This window comes from Myotis myotis, unplaced genomic scaffold (assembly GCF_014108235.1).
Source record: "Myotis myotis isolate mMyoMyo1 unplaced genomic scaffold, mMyoMyo1.p scaffold_m19_p_1, whole genome shotgun sequence".
NCBI lineage: Eukaryota > Metazoa > Chordata > Mammalia > Chiroptera > Vespertilionidae > Myotis > Myotis myotis.
Genome location: NW_023416313.1, coordinates 157,075,570 through 157,097,739, shown reverse-complemented (window position 1 = coordinate 157,097,739; position 22,170 = coordinate 157,075,570). Strand labels below are relative to the sequence as shown.

Sequence of the window (22,170 nt, the reverse complement as noted above, 5' to 3'; positions counted from 1 at the left end):
CAGTCGTTTGGTGGTCCCTCACTAACCCCCCTGCCAGCCTGGTTGTAGGCAGCCATCTTGTGATGGCATGAGGGTTAATTTGCATATTACCTTTATTATATAGGATATTTTCAAACACTGCTACAAAGTTTACTTGAATGGTACCTTAAATTTTTTAACCATCTTATAAATTATCTTAATTGAATTAGATATCAGTTTTCTACTTTATTCCTCTTTCTGCAACTGAGCTTTTATTTCACATTATAAACTTATATATTTTAACATATTTCATGAGTTTTAATCCACTGTAGTTATTTTTCTTTTCAAACAGTCCTACCCTTGGTAAGTGAGAGGCCATTCCTTGATTTATCCCCAGTATTCTTCGAATACTTCCCTTGATTTCTTTGACAAGATGTTCTTGTCCTGTACTTGTAATTGGCCATTTCTCCAAGAAGCCCTGATTCTTTTTAATGGTATTTAGAGTATACAACCTGGGACTAAAGGTTAGTCACTGTATCTGAAGCTTTTTCAAAGAACTTACATCAGGATTTCACATTGCTATTTCCAATTCAAACTTAGAATTGTGGGTTTTTTACTTAATTTGTTTTGTATTTTTATCTATTTTCTCTAAAATTGTCGTTTTTGCTATTTTTATCTATTTTCAATAAAAAAATATGGTTTCTAATAACATTTACAAAATCCTAGTAAAAAATATAAGCTACATATAGTTTCAGAGTAGGAAAATCAGCATTTTTACTAACAACAAAATCACAGAAAACAATTTATGTTTTTACGTTTTAGAATATATTCCAGTAAGGATATATTTTTAAAAATTCCTTTCTGTGATTAAACCACCTACTCAACATATCAACACACCTTTGTTTCATTTTGCTTTAAAATTTAGAAATTTGTCTCTTGTTTTGTTCTGATTTCATTTTTAATTTTGCTTTATAATTATGTAAGACATTTATATGGCTTCAAAGTCTAATTTACAAAACAAGGTACATTCAGACAAATCTACTTAACAATCTCAATTGTGTTCCCTCTACTCTGGTTCCCTCCCTCCCCCAAAAGTAACCACATTTATTAGTTTTGGGATGTCATTCCACAATGTTTTTAAAAACAAACATAAATATACTTTTCCTTTTTTTAGATAAAAGGTAGCCTACTACATACTGTCCTACTCCGTGCTTTAAGCACATATATATTCACATATACATATTTACATATACTAGAAATCAACAGAAATGCTACTCAGTCATTTTCGTTGTCATACAGTACCTCTCTGTCTGGATGACCCTAGTTTATTCACTATGCCCTTACTGACGGATATCTGGGTTAGTACATCGTTTTCCTATTATAAAAACTGGCAGATTTTTGTCAGTATATATCTGGGATAGATTCCTAGAGTTGGGACTGTTAGGTTAAAGAGTAAACGGATATGTAATTTTGCTGGATACTAGTATATTTTCCTCTACAGGGGTTGTGTACGTACCCATTCCTCATAATTCACCACAACTGTCAAACATTTGGATTTTTGACTATCTGGTATCTCAGTATAGTTTTAATTTACATTTCTCTTATGAGCAAGACTGTACATCTTTTCACATGTTTATAGGCCATTTGCATTTCCTTTTCTCTGAATTCTCTGGTCATATCTCATGATATTTTCAAATCCCCATTTTACAGGTAAGAAATTAAGGGTTAATGAAGTTAGGATACCTACTTTATAAGTACTAGGCCAGGCACAGAGCTAGTCACATATATATATATTCATATTTATAAATATATATACTCATATTTATAAATATGTTTATTTATAATTCATTTAATATTTACAGCAATAATTTGAAGTTAGTATTATCCTAATTCTGGGTCAGAAAATAACTAGATGATGACAAAATAATTTAAACCCAAATGTGACCCCAAATGTTCCATGTGAACTATAAACTTCTGCCTACACTATTAAGGAAACTAAGCCAATAACCTGGCTAAGTTATGCAGTCAGGTAAAGCAGAGCTGTGACTAGACTACTGTCTTTGCTCCTCTAGCCAAAACTGGTTCCTCTATGCAGTGACCTTTCTTCCATGACTTACAGTGCCTCTCACTGAGATTTAATCGTAAACATCTTTTCCCCCCCTACTTGCTTGCATTTCTGCAATAATCATAAACTCTTGAATAAATGTATCTAATTCATATAGTTGGTGATATTTTCACTCATATGCCAACCACAATTCAACAAAATTCATTAAATCACCAGTAATAAAAGAATTTAGAGCAGTGGTTCTCAACCTTCCGGCCCTTTAAATACAGTTCCTCATGTTGTGACTCAACCATAAAATTATTTTCGTTGCTACTTCATAACTGTAATGTTGCTACTGTTATGAATTGTTATGTAAATATCTGATATGCAGGATGGTCTTAGGCGACCCCTGTGGAAGGGTCGTTCCACCGCCAAAGGGGTCACGACCCACAGGTTGAGAATCGCTGATTTAGAGGGAGAAAACCCCATAATCCTTAATGCCTCTGGTTTCATCAGATCGATATAAAGGAAAAAAAATGCATTTAACAAACCTAACATCTAATAACAATCACAATACAACTAAAATTTATAAACTGCTCTTATGGTAGGCCAGTGTTATGTGCTTTATGTATATTGCCTCATTTAATTGCCATAATGTCCTAAAAGGTATTATTATTATGCTCTTAGTTTGTTCTATATATTCATATTTAATTATGAAAGTGCTACTCTTATTCCAACCATTGGAGATACCTCCCCTAGGCCCAGCCTCCCCCAGGAGTCCTCCACACAGTGGAACCATAGCTGCTGGCCTGACACTTCAAACTGTGTGATCTGATCTTCCGTCTGTTAGGGCCATTGGCAAACCTCCACAAAGACACAGCCAGATCCTAATTGACTTTGATTTCTATTTTTATTAGCCAGTATACTAGTATAAAATATGAGATCCTTGCCCCTGTCATCTGCCCAACCAATTGGCTTGCCTCTGACCCAGTTCTCCACTTCTCCCTGCTTCCCAAATTCTTCCACTATGTTCCATCCATAAACAGCAACTCTCCTATACTGTCAATCTCTTCTCAGAAAGATTATCCCTAGCACCTCTAGCTTTGGCTAGTTTACTCTCTCAATCAGAGGGCAGGGTTTGTCCTCCTTACTTCCCAATATAGCACCCGTATCATTGCTCCCTCATTTTCTTAAAAATATCTGCTGCTCTCTCACCCTCTTTCTCTTGTGATTTTCATCTACCAATCTCTTGGAGAAGAGAGGGAGCAAGAAATTGAAAACCTATTTGAAAAAATAATGACAGAAAATTTCCCTTACCTGGTGAAAGAAATAGACATACAAGTTCAAAAGCGCAGAGTCCCAATTAAGATGAACCCAAAGAGGCCTACACCCCCAAGATACATCATAATTAAAATGCCAAAGGTTAAAGGTAAAGAGAGAATCTTAAAAGCAAGAGAAAAGCAGTTATTACCTACAAGGGAGTGCCCATGTGACTGAGCTGATTTCTCAACAGAAACTCTGCAGGCCAGAAGGGATTAGCAGGAAATATTCAAAGTGATGAATAGCAAGGACCTACAACCAAGATTATTACTCTACCCAGCAACATTATCATTTAATATTGAAGGTCAGATAAAGAGCTTCACAGACAAGAAAAAGCTAAAGGAGTTCACATCACCAAACCAGTATTACATGAAATGGTGAAGGGTATTCTTTAAGAAGAGGAAGAAGGAAGAAGGAGGAGAAGGGAAAAGAAGGGAGTAAGAGGGAGGAGAAGGGAGGAGAAAAGGGGAGGAGGAGGAAGAGGATAAAAAATATGAACAGTAAAATGGCAATAAATATAAAAAAATAAATGAACAAGGAATCTAGTGAACAAAATAAACTGATGAATAAAATAGAACCAGAGGCATAGAAATATGGAATAGACTGAGGAATCTCAGAGTAAATGAGGGAGGGGGCGTGAGAAGAGTTTAACCAAAGAACTTACATGCAAACATGCATTACCCATGACACAGACAATAGGGTGATGAAGGCCTAGGGTGGAGTGGAATCCGGGAAAAGGGGGGCAGTTGGGGGGGGGGGCACATCTGTAATACAGTACCTTCAACAATAAAGATTAAAAAGTAAATAAATAAAGCCCTCAATCATGTCCCATTGCTGTTATGACAAATAAGAAAACCACAACATAGCCTAAAAGGTGCCGCATGCCCTAGTCTTCACCTAACTCTCCAATTCAGTCTTCACCACTCTGGCCTTTGCTCTCTGCCCTCCGGCCTCTTAGCCTCCTTCCAGTTCTTCTAATACAGCATGCTTCTTTCCCCTTGTTCTCACTGTAAGGACACCTTTGTCCTCCCTTCCAATCCAACGTCTCCTAGTTAACTCCTATTCACCCTTTCTTTTTCAACTCAAATACCAATTCCTCAGAAATCTATAACTAACCTCCCTAAGACTATATAGGTCCTCCTGTCATGTTATGTCATCCCGCTCTTTTCCTTTAAAACACCTGTTATCAGAGTTAATAAATATCTGTGTGATCATGTCTGCTTCTCCACTAGGCTGTAGCTCCACAGGACAGGGACCTATTTTGCTTACCATGGACCTCTCAGAACAGTATAGAGTTGTGCTCAATAAATATCTGAAATAAACTTCTCTCCATAATGGTGGTTTGCAACCTAGGCTGTGAAGCTTGTTTTTAAAAATGCATGCTTGTACTGCATCCCCCAAAAAGATCATGATTCACTCAGCTTATAGCATATACGAAACCAGGACATTTTTTCACAAGCTCCATACATGATTTTGATGCACAGTCAGGGTTGAGATCCACTGTTCTACAAAATCAGAGACTCTCAGAACTGAAAGAGACTTCTGAAATCTCAGCTCCTTTCACAGATGAGAAAACTAAGTTATTTTTACCCTACCATTTATAACAGACCATATCACTAAATTGTTTTCACATAGATGTCCACTTTTTAATTCCTCCCTTTAGTACTAAAGTACCTTCATGATATCTCACGTTTCAATCATAATAGAAAATTACTTACAATCTATATAGACAGTATTTTAAAACACTGTTCAATTATAACACCTATTGTAAGTATACAACTACTAGAGGCCCCAGTGCATGAAATTCGTGCACGGGAGGGGGGGGGGTGTCCCTCAGCCCAGACTGCGCCCTCTGACAGTCCGGGAGCCCTCAGGGGATGTCCAACTGCCTCGGAGGGGATGTCCAACTGCCCCGGAGGGGATGTCCAGCTGCACTCGCCAGCCTTGAGCCCGGCTTCTGGCTGAGCAGCGCTCCCCCTGTAGGAGCGCAATGACCACCAGGAGGCAGCTCCTGTGTTGAGCATCTGCCCCCTGGTGGTCAGTGCACGTCATAGTGACCAATCATTCCAACGTTCAGTCAATTTGCATATTAGCCTTTTATTACATAGGAGGATAGTACTTTTTTTCTACACTTTATTATAAGAAACTTCAAACTCTTGTCCTCAGTTATTTCAGGAAAAATCAACTCTAAAGTGTGTAATTTTTACTTTCCATATTGAATACTCTGAAACTAATTTTCCTTAATAAAAGTCAAAGTTATAGCAAACTTCATCTTTCAAGCACCTAAAATATAAACAAAAACAAGGAATAAAGAACACAAAAAAGGGACAGACTTTACCTTTTTCAAAAACTACAGAATCCCACTATTCTTACCCAGAATACTTAGGAACTCAAACGTTTGAGGCCTAAGCACTTCAATTAAGTATTTTAACTTCTTGTTTTGGTTACTTCCTTAACCAAGCTAAGTGAAAATTTCCAAAAGGGATTTCACAGAAGAAAAAAAAAAAAGCCCCCTAAATAATCAGTGGCTCTATTCTTTCATTTGGCAAACATCTATTCAGGATCTACTAAGTGCAGGGCTCTGTAACATTGGGTCACTTGCAAAGCAGGTGCTAATCAGGGTCCAAAAGCAACAACTGATAGAGGATCAAGTGCAGCTTCAAGAAAAGATAAAAGGGGGGGTGGTTTCAAGCTTCACAACAGCAGGCAAAGGCACAGTCTAATCATTCAAGAAACTCCAGCGTGTGGGAAGGCAAGCAACTGTGCAGATGGCTCCATGCTCTTTAACGTGCGTTTGTTTGTTTTTTGGACTCTCAACTACCTGGTCCTATGCTGACCTCTGTGCACGCTCTCCTTTGAACTTTTCTTCATTCACTCGCCCATTCATTCACCCACGATTTATTGTGCCAGACACCACTGTGGGATGGTATTGGCATCAAGACCAGAAAGGCGCCTGTTTTCCTGGAGCTGCCTGGGATGAGGGCGGGGACATTCCACATACAACGTGCAGGTCAAGATACATTGTGAAAAGAATAGCGGCTACGAAGAAAAACAGGCTAAGTCGGAGGGAGAGACTATGTCGTATAGATACTGCTCCGCGCGCCGGGAGCATCAGTACCACCCCGGGAGTCCCCACAGCACTGACTAGTATCACTCTGAACGGTAAATGCCACACTCCACGGAGCCCCCACGACTACGTAAACGAGCAGTCACCTGAGACTGGCTTTTCCTCCGCCTGGCACATAGAGATGCATTCAGAACACATGAGTAAGAAGTAAATACGCTGTGCACGAACGGTGGCTGAATGAATGAATGGACTGAACGAAAACATTTTCTACAGTCAAGGCAGCTGGAGAGATGCGCTCCCGAGGCCTAAGTAAGCCACAGGTGAGGCCTAATTCAGCCCCGTCGCCCAGCGCAGGAGACACCACACCTCCCCGCGGGCGCCGCAACAACCTGGACAAAAATATGCCCCGCGGGCTAGGGACGCGCGTGCCGGGAGGACGGGTGCCGGCCGGGCCACTCCGCGTCACCGCCGCGAATGCCGGGGGAGGAGTTCCAGGCAAGGAGTTTGGGAGAGGGGCCGCGCGCCCCAGCTCCGCGGCCATTCTCCACCCCCAGGCCCCAAACGGATCTCTTTCCCGCCTCCCGCTTAACTCCGTCGGCGCCGGAGGGGGCGAGGCAGGAAAGGAGGCCTGCGCCGAGCTGCCAGAGCCTGGGAGAGGCCCGCAGATGGGGACTGCTGCAGCCAGGCCGAGGGAGAGCTTACGTTTTCGGGGGAAAGACGTTCATAGGAATACTCACCCCAACGCCTCTAGTGTGTCCAGAACGTCTCCTTCCATCGTGGGTTCGGGACCCGGCTCCGGCCCTCTCATGGTCCTCCGGGCTAAAGCTGTTCACCGCTCTAAGGAGCCCGCCGGAAACCGGCGTTGCCGCGCCAAGGTTCCGGTCGGGATCTTGACTAGGATTGCCTGCAGCGCCTCTGACTGGGAGCCCAAAGGTTCCCGGCCTGGAGGCAGTCTGTACTCAGACGGCTTTATTTAAAATAATAATAGAAATAGTAATAAAAAGCGTTAGTTCTTATCTGTGTGGAAGTCAATCTTAGCAAGCATCGGGATTCCACCTGAGTTTTTCTCAATCTATCAGACTCCCAGCCCTCTCTTTTTATAACAAAAATCCCGAAATAGAATAATAATTCTCTTGAGCTAAAATAAGTACGTAATATCATGTATCTACACATATAATTTTGACATCAATATACACGGCAATTCTCCAAGTTTAAGAAATAAGGGGCAGCTAATTTATACTTATATTGTTTTTTTACAAAATGTGCAAGATCGATGAAGCTACCAGATGTTTGTATCTATCTGCAGGATCTTATACACAATATGTATCCTATTGCTGATGAAGTATAGGTGAATTGTATAAGAGACATTAATAAAAGTTGCATGTCACCATCTTAGAGTACTCACCAAAAGAATAATCAAATGTAAAACTTATAACTAACAACTAAGAGAAGGGGGAAACAGAATAATGGGGGGGGGGGGGGGGGACACATAAGACTAAATCTAAAAACGGGAAAAAAAGAAAATAAGTTTAAAACATAAGAGAGTGGGTAGAAATATTAACATCAGAAAAAATAGCTGCTAATGCAGGAAGCATCAGAGAGACATAAAGAGGGGCATTTCATAATAACAATAAAAGTATCAAAACCACAGGAGGCTATAACAATCTTAAATGTTCATTTGCTTAAATAACCAGGCTCAAAATATAACCAAATGAACTTAAACGAGAAATATGCAAACCCAAAGGGGAAGATTTTAAACACATCTCTAATTGCTTAATGTAACAAATAGTTTTTAAAAATCAGTGGACATACATGAGACTTGGAAAACATCATTTACATATTTGACCTAATTGATATATGTAGATCACTCCTCCCCAAACTTCAGAATATGCATTTTTCAAGTGCACATGTGTCATTTATAAAACTTGACTTCAGACTGTACCTGAAAGTAAGTCTCATCACATTTAAAGACTGAAAGCGTACTAGTAAAAGGCACTTTTTTCTGACTACAGTAGAATTAAACTAGGAACTGAAGCCATAACAATGAGGCCTTCAGTCTGTAGGCACAAGGAAAGCAGCAGCAACTGACTCCATAAACCACTTAATAACACAAGCTATTGGTAGGGCCACGCTGGCCAGAACACAGTGCACATGTGTAGCTCTAGATCAGTGGTTCTCAACCTTCTGGCCCTTTAAATACAGTTCCTCATGTTGTGACCCAACCATAAAATTATTTTCGTTGCTACTGCATAACTGTAATGTTGCTACTGTTATGAATTGTAATGTAAATATCTGCTATGCAGGATGGTCTTAGGCGACCCCTGTGAAAGGGTCGGTCGTTCGACCGCCAAAGGGGTCGCGACCCACAGGTTGAGAACCGCTGCTCTAGATGGTGCATAAACTAAATCCAGTCAGTTCAGCCCTGCTGCATTCAGAGCCACTTGCACCCCTTATTATATCTGGGACTAAATACCCTCTCTTCTTCCCTGATAGGAGAGATACATGACCAATCTGTCAAGAGAGTGGACACTCCAACCTACTCAAAAGCCTTTAAAATGGTCAGCAAACCAAGCTAGAGTCCTTGATGATACAGCTAGTCCAAGCTATAATGGACGCCCATCCTCTTCCTCCTCCACACCTATTACCTATTACCCACACTCTCGACCAGAATTTCATTATTCTGGGTTGACAGTGATGTTTGCTGAAATGAACCATTTTTGGTCAGAAAAAGGACAAGGGTAACCAGAGATACCCCAGTAAGATCTTGGATTTCAAACAAATTCCTGCCTCCACTGTGTAGCAGCAACCTGAGATGTTCATGATAAATAGCTATGTCAGTAAAGTAACTATTCTTTGCCTGCAAGGTCACTAGTATGAAGAGCCAAGCTTGTAAAAGGATAGTTGCCACAGTCAACATCTTCCCACCCTGGAAGCCAGAGTCTCTAACCCATAAGAGCCCAAAGTTTTAGAAACAGTGAGCACAAATTCTATAAGAGTGTCCTTAGGCAAGATGGTGAGGGAGCCCATTCTACTTGTTCCCTTTAGTTCCTGGGCCCACATTTTCTAGCAAAGGAGCACACCATTATAAATTATCTTCTGGTTCCACTCACCCTATATAATAAAGAGCTAATATGCAAATGGTCTTCGTGCCCTCACATTGTCACGCCATCATGCTTTAACTGCTCAGACGCTCAACACTGGGGAGAGAGGAATGGGGACCAGCCAGGCACAAATGAGCTCGCAAGAGAGGAATGGGGACCAGCCAGACTGCGGCCCGGGAGAGGGACAAGCTGCCTGCCCTGCAGTCCCGGGCACCAGCGGCTGTGCCTGAACCTGCAGCCTGGGACAGGGATAAGCCGCTCCCCCCCATAATCCTGGGTGCCAGCAGATGGGGCTGTGGCCTGGGAGAGAGACTAGCCACCTGCCCTGTGGTCCCGGGTGCCAGCGGCTGCACCTGCGCCTACAGCCTAGCCCGGGAGAGAGACAAGCCACATGCCCCGCAGTCCCAGGTGCCTGCGGCTGCGGCCCCGGTGAAGCCGCCTGCTCACGGTCCCCTGAGGCTGTGGCCGGGCCCGGGCGAAGCTGGCCCGGGTCCTGGGTTACTGCAGCCAGCGAGAGGGAGGGAAGCCCAGGTCCCAGGTGCCTGTGACCAGCCAGAGGAGGGAATCCTGGGTCCTGGGTATGGGGCAAGGCAGAGGCAGTTAGGGGCAATCAGGCAGGCAGGCAGGGGAGTGGTTAGAAGCCAGAGGTCCCAGAATGTGAGAGGCAGTTGGACATCCCCTGAGGGGTCCCAGATTGGAGAGAGTGCAGGCCAGGCTGAGGGACACTCCCCGCTTCACGAATTTTGTGCACTGGGCCTCTAGTATACCTATAAGGGAGATCAGCATCTAAACCTGCAGAATGTTAAGCCTAAGTGCATCTTACCTGAGTCTTCAATAAACCATTACACCATTCGGTCAGGACAGCTGCTTCTCATGGTAAGTAGCACGTGTAAACATTTTGCTGTTTCGCCTATTGTCTCATCATCTTTGCTATAAAATGAGTTCCTTATTTCAAAATACTGTTATCATAGGTGAGACATTCTGTGAACGCTCAATAATATGTACTGTAATAACTATGTACAGTGTCAGATGGATACTGGACTTATAGGGGTGATCTCTTAAGTTACATAAACATCTAATCACTATGTTGTACATCTGAAACTAATATATTATATGCCGACTGGAATTGGAAAATTAAAAAAATTTTAAAGTAAATTAATTGTAAAGTAATTTTAAAAAACAAAAACATATGATCAGAAAACATCCTCTAAGGACCAATTTAGGGTAAATATTAAACATACAGGCTTATTCCTCCCATGACTCTTAAAATTTAATTAGCCACAGACCACCAAGAACAAACTTATAGTCTGGCAAAATCAGATGTGTTGATTGTCAGTGATGGAGCACACTGCCGAGGAACTGTATTAGTCAAGATTCTTCAGAGAAATAGAAACAATAGGCTATATATGAGATTTACTATATGGAATTATCTCATGCAGTTATGGAGGGCAAGTGCCACAATCTGCTGTCTGTAAACTGAAGAATCAGGAAAGTTGGTGGTATAATTTAGTCAGAGTCTGAAATGCAAGAACCAGGAGCTCCAATGTCTGAGGGCAGAAGATGGATGTCCCAGCTCAGGAGAGAATTTGCACCCTAGCTGGTTTGACTCAGTTTGTTGGAGAGTCATTCCATACCTGGAGATGTTTCTCTCTCTTTCTCTTCCCCTCTCTCTAAAAAAAAATCAATGAACACGTCCTCGGGTGAGGATAAAATTAAAATGAGCGAAAGAGAGAGAATTTGCCCTTCTTTCACCTTTTTGTTCTGTTTGGGCCCTCGACAAACTAAATGATGCCCCAAACATTGTTGATATCTATCTGTACTCGTTCTACTGACTCAAATGGCAATATTTCTGGAAATATCCTCACAAACACACTGAGAAATAATGTTTTACATCTATCTGAGCATTCATTAGCACAGTCAAGATGATACATAATTTAAACATCACAGGAGCTGTGGCATGCCACTCAACAAGAAAGAGAAAGAAAACAAGTGGGACTACATTAAAATAAAAAGCTTCTGCACAGCAAAGAAACCATCAACAAAACAACAAGAAAGCCCCCTGCATGGGAGAACATATTTGCAAATGTTATCACTGATAAAGTTTAATCTCCAACATTTACAGGGAACTCATACAACTTAATAAAAGGAAGATAAATGATCCAATAAAAAAATGGGCAACGGACCTAAATAGATACTTTTCAAAAGAAGACATAAGGAAGGCCAAGAGACATATGAAAACATGCTCAAAGTCACTAATTATCCAAGAGATGCAGATCAAAACAACAAAGCGGTACCATCTCACATGATTGTAAGAATGGCTATCATCAACAAATCAACAAACAACAAGTGCTGGTGAGGATGCAGAGAAAAAGGAACCCTCATGCACTGCTGGTGGGAATGCAGACTGGTGCACCCACTGTGGAGAACAGTATGGAGTTTCCTCAAAAAACTAAAAATGGAACTCCCATTTGACCCAGTAATCCCACTTCTAGGAATATATTCCAAGAATCTAGAAACACCAATCAGAAAGGATATATGCACCCCTATGTTCATAGCAGCACAATTCACCATAGCTAAGATTCGGAAACAACCTAAATGCCCATCAGCAGATGAGTGGATTAGAAAACTGTGGTACATCTACACGATGAATACTATGCTGCTGTAAAAAAGAAGGAACTCTTACCATTTGCAACGGCATGGATGGAACTGGAGAGCATTATGCTAAGTGAAATAAGCCAGTCAATGAAGGAAAAATACCACATGATCTCACTCATTCATGGATAATAAAGACCATTATAAACTTATGAACAAAAATAGATACAGAGGCAGAGCTACCTCAAACAGACTGTCAAACTGCAGCGGGAAGGCCAGGGAGGTTAGGGGGGCAGAAGGGGGGGTAAGAGATCAACTGAAGGACTTATATGCATGCATATAAGCATAACCAATTACATAAGACACTGGGGGGTAGGGGTGGCCAGGGGATTTTCAAGGGTGGGGGGAAAAAGGAGACATATGTAATACCCTTTGTAATTCTTTAAGCAATAAAAAAAAAGAAGAAATGAAAGGGCAGGGGCAGCCAGTGTATTTACTGAAAGGGGGAAATAGACATCTCACCACTGATAAAATGCAAGGGAATGGAAGAAAAAAGAATCATAGAAGAGGCCATAAATTTTTTTAAAACGAAAGAACCCTTGGAGAATACATAACCGAGACCCATTTTACTGGTGAGCTGAATTCCAGAGAGCCGAGTGACTTGTCCCACGTCACACCTGTGGTCACTGCTAGAGCCGAGGAGCTGCCATGAAACCCAAGCCTGTCCCCTTTGCTCAGCCTCCTGTGGGTGAAGGCCTGGTAATAAATAAAGATGGTTTTTATTAAGGTGCAGATGTATATGTAGATTGCAAGGGTTTCAAATAGCAAGATATCCAAATAGTGTACATAATAGAAACCAAAAGATAGGATAATTTGTTCATAAATAAATAGTCCTTAAAAATAGACATGTTGACCAAAATAGGTAAGTTGGACTTCATCAAAATTAAAAACTTTTGTCCTTCATAAGACAATGACGGAAAACCAAGATGGTGGCATAGGTAAACGCCTGCACTCGCCTGCTCCCACAACCACATCAAAATTACAACTAAAATACAGAACAACCATCATTCAGAAACACCTGAAATCTGGCTGAATGGAAGTCCTACAACTAGAGAAGTAAAGAAGGAGCCACACTGAGGCTGGTAGGGGGGCAGAGGCATGGAACAGGCTGGTCCAACAATCACGTATGGTGTTTTTTTTAAATCAGGAGGAATATCTCCAAGGCCTCCCGTGAGAAGCAGAGGGTCCCAGCTGCACACCAGACCTGCAGCCCAGGGCTCCAGAGCTGGAAGGAGAAGTTTCCATAACTTTGAGCTGTAAAAACCAGCGGTGATTGTGGCTGAGTGACACGAGGCTGCTGGAATCCAGGTATTCCTCTTAAAGGACCTGAGAACGAATTTACAGGGTCCTGCTTCCTCTTGTTATAGACTTTATTTTAAAGTCTGTTTTGTCCATCCCAGCCAACATGGCTCAGTGTTTGAGCATAAACCTATAAACCAGGAGGTTATGGTTGGATTTCCAGTCAGGGCACATGCCCAGGTTCCAGGCTCGATCCCCAGTGGGATGTGTGCAGGAGGCAGCCAATCAATGATTCTCTCTCATCATTAATGTTTCTCTCTCTCCCTCTGCCTTACTCTCTGAAATCAATAAAAATATATTAAAAGTAAATAAATAAAGTCTGGTTTGTCTACTTCAGCTTTTTTCACTTCCATTTGCATAAAATATAATTTTTTCTTCATCTCTTTACTTTCAGCCTGGTTGTGTCTTTCAATCTGAAGTGGATCTCTTGTAGGCAGCATATGGGCCTTGTTTTTTTACCCATTAAGCAACCCTATGTCTCTAGATTGGAGCACTACAATTCTTTACATTTAAAGTACAGTGGGGCCTTGACTTACGAGTTTAATTCATTCCGAGACCGAGCTCATTAAGGAGCTCGTTAACTCAAATTACTCTATCAACTCAATGCAAAAAATTGGCCGAGAGACAGCTGGTACCTCAAAAAACTGGTTAGTGGGGACACTCGTAAGTCAAGGCCCCACTGTAATTATTGATAGGTATGTAGTCAATGCCATTTTATTAGTCATGGTTTTAATCTTTTTTTCCCTATCTTCTTAAAGAAGTCCCTTTAGCCCCACCAGTGTGGGTGGCTCAGTGGTTGAGCATCGACCCAGGAACTAGTGGAGTTCATTCCCAGCCAGAGCACATGACAGGTTGCAGGCTGGGGCGTGTAGGAGGCAGCTGATTGATGATGTTCCTCTCACTGATGTTTCTATATCTCTATCCTTCCCCTTCCCCTCTCTCTAAACATCAATAAAAACATATTTTAAAAGTCCCTTTAACATTTCTTGTAATATTGGTTTGGTGGTGATGAACTCCTTATGTTTTTCTGGTCTGGGAAGCTCTTTATCTCTCCTTCAATTCTAAGTTGTAGCTTTGCTGGATAATCTTGGATATAGGTCCTTGCTTTTTATCACTTTGAATATTTGATGGCAATCCATTCTGGCTTGATTAATGTGATTTTTAATCCTCATCATAATAAATCCTCACCTGCTCCCAAATTCTGGAGAGAAAGGGCTGTTACATACTGACCTTTAAAATGCCAGCACAGCCTGGCCAGTGTGGCTCAGTGGATGAATATCAGCTCATGAAAAAAACCCTCCAGCTTAGAATTTCAGCTTTTCCTTAATTCCACGATCTATCCCCAATTTTTCAATAATTTATTTTTAGCTTAAGTTAGTTTCTGTTACTTGTAACCAACCAAAGCACATGGGGGGGGGGGGAATCACTCAATAGATATTTAACTGAAGCTAAAATTTATAATAAAATCAACATTAAATTTAGAAGGATATGTTATAGGATAATATTTAGCTGCATTTAAAAGGAAAGAATGCTGGTATCAAGAGTCCTTTAGCTGCTACCTATAACTTCAGAATACCCTAGAGTCCAGTCCTATGTATGTAAGTCATACTATTGACAGCAGGACTAATTTTTTTATCCCCTTCTTGTAAATTCTATTATTAACTTGGGATTCCATATTTTTCCTAAATTATAGCCAGTTTTACTCACTATTGTTTTGTGGTTTATTTCAAATTGATTGCAAGGCAAATGTAATGATCATTAAACTAGAAAAGAACATGATAAGGTTTCTGAAAGTAGGTTAATTTTACCAGGAGCCTGTATGTGATGTATTTAAAATACACTTTTTTCTTTCCCAAAAGAAATAATATCAAATTATTTCTTGCTCTAATAAATCATTATGTAAAGTTATTTTTTAAAGAACTGAGTAATTTTCCTGTCACTCTAAAGTGCATGTTAAAATAGAATTATATCAAGCAAGATTTAGCACAGTTGGAAATGACATAATCTTTTAAAATAGAATTATCTTTGTATCTGAAATGAGAAAAAGTATAAGTATGTCACAGGTATTTCCTTAGCCCATTCTTTGTGTATAAATGTTCAATGATTATGGTCTCCTGAAGTGCTGAGATAGATGTTGGTCCCTTTGCTCAGCGTGATGAGGTCATCTGGAACTGTTTGCTGCAAACCAGGAGTGAGACATAAAATGAAGAAACACTGAAAGGACACCCTGAATATGAGAACACAGAAGAATTTTGGAGAAGATGTTAGTCTTGTTATATACAAACTCTATCAAGTTCAATTATTCACAAGCAGAGAATGTGAAATTGCTGATTATCCATGTGGATTTCAGAAGCATTGTCAGACCCCATTATTCCAGCTCCCCAAATCATCCTCACCCATTTACTTACTGATTTCTGGAATTCCACCAGACATCCTGTGTCAGCTCTTTGGCTTGAAATTGTGTCCGTTGTTAAAAAACAAATGCGACTCAGTTCTGGGATTAATAATGGTTTAGGAACTTGGCCCCATGGGAAGAACCTCTGCTTTAGTCCTTCCTCAATCACATGCTATGCTATAGAAACACCTGCAGTAGGTTTAGGTTCTAGTGGTACAGGCCACAGCACTGATTATTTTATAAGAGCTCTTTGAAAGAAGACAATCCTCCCAACATTCTGCTCCACAAAGAAAGGTTCAGACATCTTTCAGATCACACCTTGACCATCCCCAGAAGGGATCAGAACTTCCAAAGACCCAGACCACATCATCCCCAAGTCAGTGCAAGACTTGTCCACTTAATCTCATCTCTTTGCTGCTTTAGATCCATTTTGTTTCAGAGGGCCCTTAGCCATCTCAGTGGTCCTTCTCAGCAGGACTCCCTAATGCTGACTCTTTCGGGGTGTAGGGTTTGAGATATTAGTTCTTTCTATCCTGGGAGACCCTGGTTTCCTTAAACCAATTGGTCAACCTCCTCCCCAAAGGCTTTACTTTCTGGTTCAGATTGCTTCCCAGTTTTTGAAGAACAACCAACTGTGATATTCGGCCAAATGAAAACTATCAGGAGATGCAGAGAGTGCTGTGACCCGGTGACAGAGTTTGCTCTACAGTAGCAGGTATTCTTTCTGTTCTCACCAGTCTTGTCCACTTTAGCAAGGTAGCAGTAAAAGAGAAGATCAAGACGATGCCAGAGCAACAGATGGGGGTCTCGGGAAGTCATGCCGAACCAGGGGTAGGGGATCTTGTTTAGGAAAAGCAATGCCTGGCAATGAGCTGAGATCCAGGTGATAGAATAGAAGAGGAAAGGGATATCAAAGGGGTTGAAAAAGCATGCATGAGATATTCTAGCACAAAAAGGGAACAATTTCCTCAATGTACTAGTTGACTGGGACGAAGGTTAGGGTTTAGTTGCACTTATTCACAATTGTCCATCTAAATTTTTTTATTTTTAAAACAAAACCTACATTGATTGACTCGTAAGACCAGAATATTTCAAAATGTAGAGTAAGGACCGCAGAATCCTATAACAACGTTAGCAGGCACCTTAGACTTTCTCTAATTCTCCACTAACTCCCTGTGTTGAACATTTCTCTGCACCATCCCTGATAGAGGCTGCCATAGCCCCTCCTTGGACATCATTCCCTCAAATAGCAGCACATTTGGATTTAGATCAAATTGTCAGATTGGTAGACTCTCTAGAAGAGTCCAAAATGGGTGGACTCAATGTCCCCGCATCACCACTATTCAGACGTCTGCATCTCAGATTAAAGCAAATCATGTCACAGTCTATGAGTGGGTACAGTCTACACTAATAGTTTTAGGTGTGACCCCAAGAAGAGATGAAAAAACAGCAGTACTTTGTTATTGCACAGTGTGTATCTCCTCAGGGACTATTTTCAAGTATTCAGATGATTCTGAAGGGGGACTATGCCAAGGGAAATAATGCATTTTCCCTATGAAACCAGAATTGAGATGGGGTGTCATATACACACATGCACTGAGTCCTTATTCTATTCCATCAACTCATATTAAGCTCATTACTATGGGCAAGACTTTACTGCTCAGAGACAAAAGGGTTCAGCACTCAATGGGCTAGTCTACAATTCAGCAGAAGAAATTTCTAGGACTCCAGGTCTCCTAAGATATACCCCATCACTCTCAGAGGTCACAAGAACCGCTTAATTCTCTTGCAGCTTCGGGGCTTGGGAGCAGAGGTCAACAGAGGTGTGCTCCCAGAGAGCTGGGTTTTCCAGAAGTCGGCTATTGGAGGTGCTGTGTCCTGAACCTGAACCTTCAGTGTCTCTGTACACCTGACCTCACTTGTGTTCTCTTGGGGAGAACATGGGAAAAATGTATCTGAAGGGAGCAAGAACTAACGACACGAGGAAATAAAGAATTTCAATTACCTACTGTTTCCATGCTTCAGGGATTTTTTTTTTTTTTTTCATTTAAAGCCATGCAATATGGAACAAAGAGCCCTGAATACAACTGATTTCAAAGGGATGCAGAACTTGCTGTGATTCTCTAATTCAAACACGCCGGAGCTGCCAGCTGGCAGACAGTGCAATCCAACTGAATAAGGAACAAGGCAGGACTCTGGAGGAGACATCCCCGCGGGGCCACTAGGGGGGACCGCAGCACCATGAGCAGCGGGATACTCCAGCTCACGTCACGCAGGAGGACGCCACAGGAGGCTGCCTGTTGCATTACTTTTGTCCTTTACAATTCTTGACCCACTGATTTCTGCCTCCTCTACATCCACAAACAGTAGAGCACGCAGTGCTGTATTTATACATTATGAGAAATCATTAAAAATAAAAGGATATTAAATGAAATGGTCCATGAAGGGGCATGACGTTTAGGGTCTCATCTCAATCTATCCTTTTAATTCTGCTATAATTTTTATCATGAACGTAAAATAAGACACAAATGAGGTATAAACTATTCTGCTCGTTGTTAGGGGGTGGAGATGCTGGGGGGGGGGGGGGGGGGGGGGAGGAGGTAGAGCCACAGCCCAGCACTGCTTCACCAGGGCAAACGCCTTCAATGCAGCTGACTTCGCTACAGACGGGTGAAGGGGATGTTTTAGAGGCATTTGAGGCCTGCCTTCCCTCTAGGCAAATGCTTAGCCAATGGCACCCAATACACAATAGGCCCAACTTTCAGAAAATTCAAAATAAATGTGAGATCAGAACCTATAAAAACAACAAAATACAAACCCCTGTTCACACCACAAAAGAGCTAACATTTCAAAAGCATCATTACTTTTTAGAAGAGTGTATCTGTTGTGGGATTTCATTTGCAAGGAACTTTCCTAGTATACTAGTATTTAAAATAAGTAAATTCCTGAAATTTAAAATAGATGAAAATAAAATTTAAAACATACTTATTCATCACTGTATTTATGGAATACTGTGTTATACTTACAATGGATGGGGGCGGGTCATCTTTACAAAAAATCCGTGCCATTACCATTATTTTTTAGTCTAAGGTTAGTTTTATGTGCTATGTAATTATCTCATAATGCTGATATTAAAATGCTAGATGTAAGAAGGCATTACAATTTAAATTTGAAAAGGGAAAATGCCAATCAGTTGTTTAAAAACCATGATGGCCATGGCAGGTGTGGCTGCGCTGGTTGAGTGTCATCCCCTGCACCAAAAGGTCGCTGGTTCAAATCCTAGTGAGAGCACATACCCAGGTTTCAGGTTTGATCCCCACTCAGGGTATATGGATATGGGAGGCAACTGATCAATGTTTCTCTTTCATATCAATGTTTCTTTCTCTCTTCCTTGTCCTTCCTCTATCTCTAAAATCAATAAAAATGTATTTTTTTAAAAAAATATTTGATAGATAAGTTGAAGTCAAGCTTAAAAGCAATGGGAACAAAATTTCTGCTCAAATTGTTTTCCCCTTTGTTCCTAAATGTTTAATACTTTAACTTTTTAAACTATTGAAATGCAAAGATTTCCATTATATTGCTGAACTGGAAATTGCTGAGGTCTTTCTTCAAAATTTTATTTATGAAGGAAAAAAAATTTGCATGAACCCTACACTAATTAAAGCTACAGATATATATTTTTTTTCAGGCAATGTTTGAGCCCCAAATTAATCTCTGCTTTAGACTGGGAATAACATAGACTCTAGGAAAGATAAAATATACGGAAGCTGAAAGGCCCATCAACCCCAAAATAGCACCTGTTCTCCACCCCCCCCCAACCCCCCGCCCCAGGCAACCAGAGTGTCAAGCCAAAAATGCCTTGGCAGGGAATCTGTAGGGTCTAAGCTTTGCACAGGAATGACCTAGAGCGGCGGTCCTCACACAGGCCTGCGGAGGGCTGAGCCTGCTCGGCTGTTGTGGGCAGTGAGGGTTCAGTTGAGCAGCTGGAACTCAAGTCTCCTGCCTTCAATCCAAGCAGCTTCATCTGTTTACATACAGGGCTTCTGAGTACAATTTTGAAGGAAAGTTTTGGATGCTACAAAATATGACATAGAGGACGTAAAAGTGCTGAAAAGGTTACCTCTGGGTGGTTTTATTTGTTGGATCATCCATGGTTGTTTTGCTATTTTTGCTTTCTGCATCTTCTAAGTTTTTGCAAGTGAAAACGTATTAGTTTTGTAATCAACATGCACACAGTTACATTAAAATAAAAGAATAAGCTTTGCCTACTTCTCCAAATAAAAGTGCTGAAAACAGGCTTTTCGTTGGGATCGTAGCATTTTGAACGTGAGTTGCAGTTTTCAAACACAAAGCACAGCTGTTTTGTCTCTTACTCTGAAGCTGTGAAAAAGGGAAAAGATTTTGAAAGCGGGAACAGGAAAAGGCTTGAGAAAAGTGGCTGTTATTTCTGGGCTAAAGTCTCCCTGGCAACAGTCTTCTCAGAAGCTTTGTCTTCCTGGGTGGACTTCTCAGGGCTTATGAGTGATGATTCCAGAGAATTCATGGGACCCAAAGTCAGCAGAGACCAGAAGACATTGGAGACAAAGCAGAAAGTCAAACGGGCCACAGAGGTGTGACAGACAGACGGCAGGTAGCCAGTGAGGTGTAGATGTCAGTACAGCCACACCGGCCACAGAGATATGCAAGAAGACAGAGGCCACTGGGTCTGCAGCCATGCAGGTTAAGCTGGGGTTCCTGATATACAAGAGGTCCAAAGACCTCAAGGGCTGTGGCTGAAGAAAAGTGTCGCTTCAAGAAACAGTTACAAAGAGCAGAAGGTGTGTTTAGTCAGCAGTTGGCCAGGGCAGGAAAACGGCAGCATTGTAAAAAATGGGTAAGAAATGACTTAGAGGTGACAAATTCTAAAGCCACGACCATTATCACCAGAATGCTAAGGCCAGTGCAAGCTTAGAACTAAATGCAACAGATAAAAAGAACAGGCATAGCTTTCCAGACTAGATCACAGATGTTCCCAGTCCAATCGGGTAAAACAATGCATAAATGCATGCATGCAATGTAAAAGGTAAGTTAAGAGATTTAAAAAACAAAAACAAGAAACTTGCATCAGAAAAGGCATAAAAACGTACATAATGGAAACTGGACGGAAGCCAGTACAGAGAGAGCCTGAATCTGCTGCACAGTTAGCACACATCTGAAGCTATGGTTCTCAAAGTGTGGTTCCCAGCCCAGCAGCACCAGCAGGCCCTGGGAGCTTGCTGGAACTGCGAATTCCCAGGCTCCACCTCAGACCTACTGAATCTCCAACAGGGAGGCCCAGGATTCTGTGCCCACCAGGTGATTCTGATACACACTGAAGTGTGAGAACCATTTAGCCAGAGGCATTACGATGACCAGGAAACTCGACCTCTCAAACCCAGCATGGCAAAGTGAGGAACATCAAAAGAGAATGTCAACTATAACCAATCCAGGAAGTCAACGATGGCTAGAATGCTTACCAATCTCTCCACCCTAATTCAAGTCACCATTGCTTGTTGCCTGGACAATAGTTCTTTGACTCACTCTCCTGGTGTGAACCTCTGCTCCTGGTGTAATGATTAAAAGTCTCCCTTTAAGCCCCTCTGGTGTGGCTCAGTGGTTGAGTGTTGACTCATGAACCAAGAAGTCACCGGTTCAATTCCTGGTCAGGGCACATGCTTGGGTTTTGAGCTCAATCCCCAGTGGAAGGCATGCAGAAGGTAGCCGATCAATGATTCTCATCATTGATGTTTTCTCTCTCTCTCTCTCTCTGTCTCTCTCTCTCTCTCCCTTCCTCTCTGAAGTCAAAATCTATTGGGAGGAAGGACCAGATGGGGGAGGAAAGCAGTCACTCATAATCAATTCTAGTTGACATACAAGATAAAGCCATTTGTGATTTCTGTGTTCTAGATCATTGTGATTCGCGCATTTCTCCAGGTTGCCGAAAACCTTTAAAAACATCACTTTTTTAAAAAAAATATATTTTATTGATTTTTTACAGAGAGGAAGGGAGAGAGATAGAGAGTTAGAAACATCGATGAGAGAGAAACATCGATCAGCCGCCTCCTGCACATCTCCTACTGGGGATGTGCCCGCAACCCAGGTACATGCCCTTGACCGGAATCGAACCTAGGACCCTTCAGTCCACAGGCCGACGCTCTATCCACTGAGCCAAACCGGTTTCGGCAAAAAACATCACTTTTAAGGCAGATGACTTTTCCATTTCCTAACAATAATAATTTAAGTAGTTCACAATATTTTACTATTATAAATAGTACAAAGCTATTTTTAAATGATATAATGCTGTAATGAAGAACAT

The 22,170-nt window shown here is 41.4% G+C and overlaps 1 protein-coding gene across 1 annotated transcript in view; it reads right to left on the bottom strand.

Moving 5' to 3' along the window:
• FAM98B (family with sequence similarity 98 member B) overlaps positions 1 to 7,241 on the bottom strand; it is a 42,038-nt gene extending 34,797 nt beyond the window's left edge. Inside the window, exon 1 of the mRNA XM_036296805.1 lies at positions 7,127 to 7,241. Within this exon, the coding sequence (XP_036152698.1) occupies positions 7,127 to 7,197 (71 nt within the window). The 5' untranslated portion in view covers positions 7,198 to 7,241. The remainder of the gene's footprint in view (positions 1 to 7,126) is intronic.
• Between the last annotated feature and the right edge of the window lie 14,929 nt (positions 7,242 to 22,170).